Source organism: Cebus imitator, unplaced genomic scaffold (genome assembly GCF_001604975.1).
Source record: "Cebus imitator isolate Cc_AM_T3 unplaced genomic scaffold, Cebus_imitator-1.0 Scaffold339, whole genome shotgun sequence".
Taxonomy (NCBI): Eukaryota; Metazoa; Chordata; class Mammalia; order Primates; family Cebidae; genus Cebus; species Cebus imitator.
Window position 1 is genome coordinate 454,376 of NW_016107654.1, and position 3,072 is coordinate 457,447.

Sequence of the window (3,072 nt, forward strand, 5' to 3'; positions counted from 1 at the left end):
GGTGAGTGTCAGTACAGCCTCGTCATGGGGTGAGTGTCTTCAGTACAGTCTCCATCTGGATTCTCCAGTGGGTCACAAGCTCCTCACCAGCAGTCTTGAGCCCCACTGCCTCAGAAACCCTCAGAAGCCCGGGTCACACCGTCCTAGTCATCTCCAAAAGCAGCTTCCAGGCCAGGGGAGTGAAGTGGGGATTGGGGGTGAGGGTGTCCATGGCTCTGGGGCTTGAGAGCAGGGGTGAGGGGTTTGTGACACACTGGAGACCTCCAGATGAACACCAGACCTGGGCCATGCCACTGGACCACCCGACAGCAGGTGCACAGGACAGGAACCAGCACCAGTGACCAAACAGGAGTCTTGCAGAGGACACGGGCCGCCAGGCTGCACTCTTACCGCTGTGCAGAAGTAGCCACAGCCGGGACAGCACTGGTGCTTCACCATGCGGCCCCGGTGGTCTTCACACAGCACAAGGAGCGGGGCCTTGTTGGATGGACGCATCAGCTCATACTTGACCACGCTGTTTGTGCACCGGCCCAACTGCAATCAGACAAGACTGGTAGTCAGTGTCAAAGTCACGAGAGGATGGCATTCCCTCCCCACAGGCGCTGGGCAGTGCAGGCACACGGGGGCTGCTCGGCAGGTGTGAGCTGACTGAGCCGAGCCCTGCAAAGCCAGCCTGGCTTTGAGAGCACTTATGGAGTCCCTGCCACACACTCACCAGCACTGAGGACAGACAGGGAGCCCAGAGAAGGAAACTCCCATCATCTGCACAACCAGCAGAAGACGGCAGTCACAGGGCAGATCCAGCGTGCTGGGTGTGACCACATCCACTAGCATGTGCTTATCAGAGGGCCAGCTACTCAACTCTGGCAGAAGTCAAGGAAGGTGTTGGGATGAGGGGGGTTCTGGGCTGGGTGTCAAGGAAACATGAACACACACCAAGCAGGACAGTACAGATCACCACAGGCCAGCAGTGGGCAACAGTGCAATCAATCTGTGGGAGCCCCAAGGGTTCTGGGGCAGCCAGAGGACCCTGCACACAGGGCAAGGAGCAGGATGCAGAGCCTGGGACACGGTCACTGGAGGGTTCTGAGAAGACCAGAACTTGAGGGCGCCTGTGGAGGTGGAAGCACTGAGGGCACCCAAGATGCCACGGTGCTCTGCAGCGCCAGACAAGCCTTACTGGTTTGCTATGGAAAGTTCTCTGTTGAGCAGAACAAATGCAAAAAAAAAAAAAGGAAAGTTCTCTGACAGCCAATAAGAAAACAAAAAGTAGCCCAACAAAAACTTAAGCAAAGGATTGAGTGGCAGTTCACAAAAGAAGAGCTACAAATGTCCCCCAAAGTAAATGACACAAAGAAATTCAACATAAAAAGCCTCTGACATTCTTCCCATTCGGTCTGGCACACAGCAAAGCTGGTTTCCGTGGTGTCTGCAGAGATGGACACACCATCACTGCGAGCTCTGTCCAAACCTCATGGCAAGCAACTTGGAGACATGAATCAAAAAGCTTACAAATACACATTCTTTTTGAGACTCCACTTGAAGATATAATTGAATAAGTGCACAAGCTTTTGCAACAACAGAAAAGGAATAATGGGCAGCACGCCACCTGCGGAAGAGCAGCCGCAGGGCATGCCCAGGCGGCGGAAGGCGTCCACCCTGAAGCCAGCAAGAGACTTCCCGATGCCCGAATGAAGCTGCATCAGAATCATCCAGGAGATTTTTTTTAAGAGCCAGTTGGGCATCACCCCATGCCTATGGAACAAGACCGGAAAGGTGTGGAACCAGGCCATGTGTGTCCTGAAGAAGTGCCCCCTCCACACCACCACCACCAAATGCTTCTGTGATGAAGCCCTGGTCAGGATCTGAGGCTGCAGAGCACTTGTAGCTACTGACTTTGAAAAATGTTTACATTAAAGGAAAAACAAGTTATTTCAAAAATTCAATATGGTTATATACACAGAAGTCTGGAAGGACACATGAACATCCTAAGAACAATTCCCTCACGTTTGGAATAAGAAGTGATTTGTACTCTCTTCTTCACACATGTATGTAGTATCAGCAGGCATTATTTACACAATCATAAAAAATGAGAATGCTGTATGACTCTGGCTCTGTACTGTGTAACACGGAAACAGTGAATAGAGTTGGGGGGCCGGGGGGCCAGGAAGAATGGCAGGGCAGCGTAAGGAAGATGTTCTGGGAAGGAAACGTCAAATAAACAACAATGGGATCTAGTTAGGGTTGAGAAAAAAAGAGATAAAGAATCCATTAACAAGGTGGGAAAAACAAAAAGGCATTGGGGTGGTCCCGCTGAGGTCACCATGGGTAAGAGGGGCACCCCAACTCTGCCAGGTCAGGGCACGGGATTCACGAACGGCTGACGGGTGCTGAGCGACAAAACAGAACAAGAAAGGAGCCCACCGCCGGGGCGGTGCTCTCAGGAAAGAAAGCAGCTGAAACAGGCGCTGACTTGCCAAATTAGAGATAACCCAAACCTACTTGTCTGCAGGCAGGTCCACACCAGCAGAGCCCTGGAAAGGCTAAAGAATGGGGCCAGCTCCAGAGACAGGGGCTGAGCTGGTGTAAACACAGAGCAGGTGAGTTGGAGCCTCAGATGAGGTCCAAGTGCAGCCAGGCACCCCAGCTGGTGCAGGCAAGGGGTCACCCTCTGCAGAGGTGGCCACAGAGCTCACTCTCCACACAAACCCACTGCTACAAAAGGGTTTCTTGTTTTTTTAGTGTCTCACTGTTTTATTAAATATTCTATTAAGAAAACTTTCAGGCCAGGCGCGGTGGCTCATGCCTGTAATCCCAGCACTTTGGGAGTCCAAGGAGGGAGAATCACAAGGTCAAGAGTTCAAGACCAGCCTGACCCATATGGTGAAACCCGTCTCTACTAAAAATACAAAAATAAGCCAAGTGTGGTGGCACGCGGCTGTAGTCCCAGCTACTTGGGAAGCCGAGGCAGGAGAATTGCTCAAACCCAGGAGGCAGAGGTTGCAGTGACCTGAGATCACACCACTGCACTCCACCCTGGCAACAGAGTAAGACTCTATCGCGTTAAAAAAA

General features: G+C 52.1%; 1 protein-coding gene across 2 annotated transcripts in view; it reads right to left on the minus strand.

Annotated features, from left to right (window-relative positions):
- EHMT1 (euchromatic histone lysine methyltransferase 1) overlaps nucleotides 1–3,072 on the minus strand; it is a 220,703-nt gene that overhangs the window by 59,277 nt on the left and 158,354 nt on the right. For both annotated transcript variants that reach the window (XM_037730327.1, XM_037730326.1), the window contains exon 11: nucleotides 391–534. In XM_037730327.1, coding sequence (XP_037586255.1) covers nucleotides 391–534 — 144 coding nt within the window. The remainder of the gene's footprint in view (nucleotides 1–390; nucleotides 535–3,072) is intronic.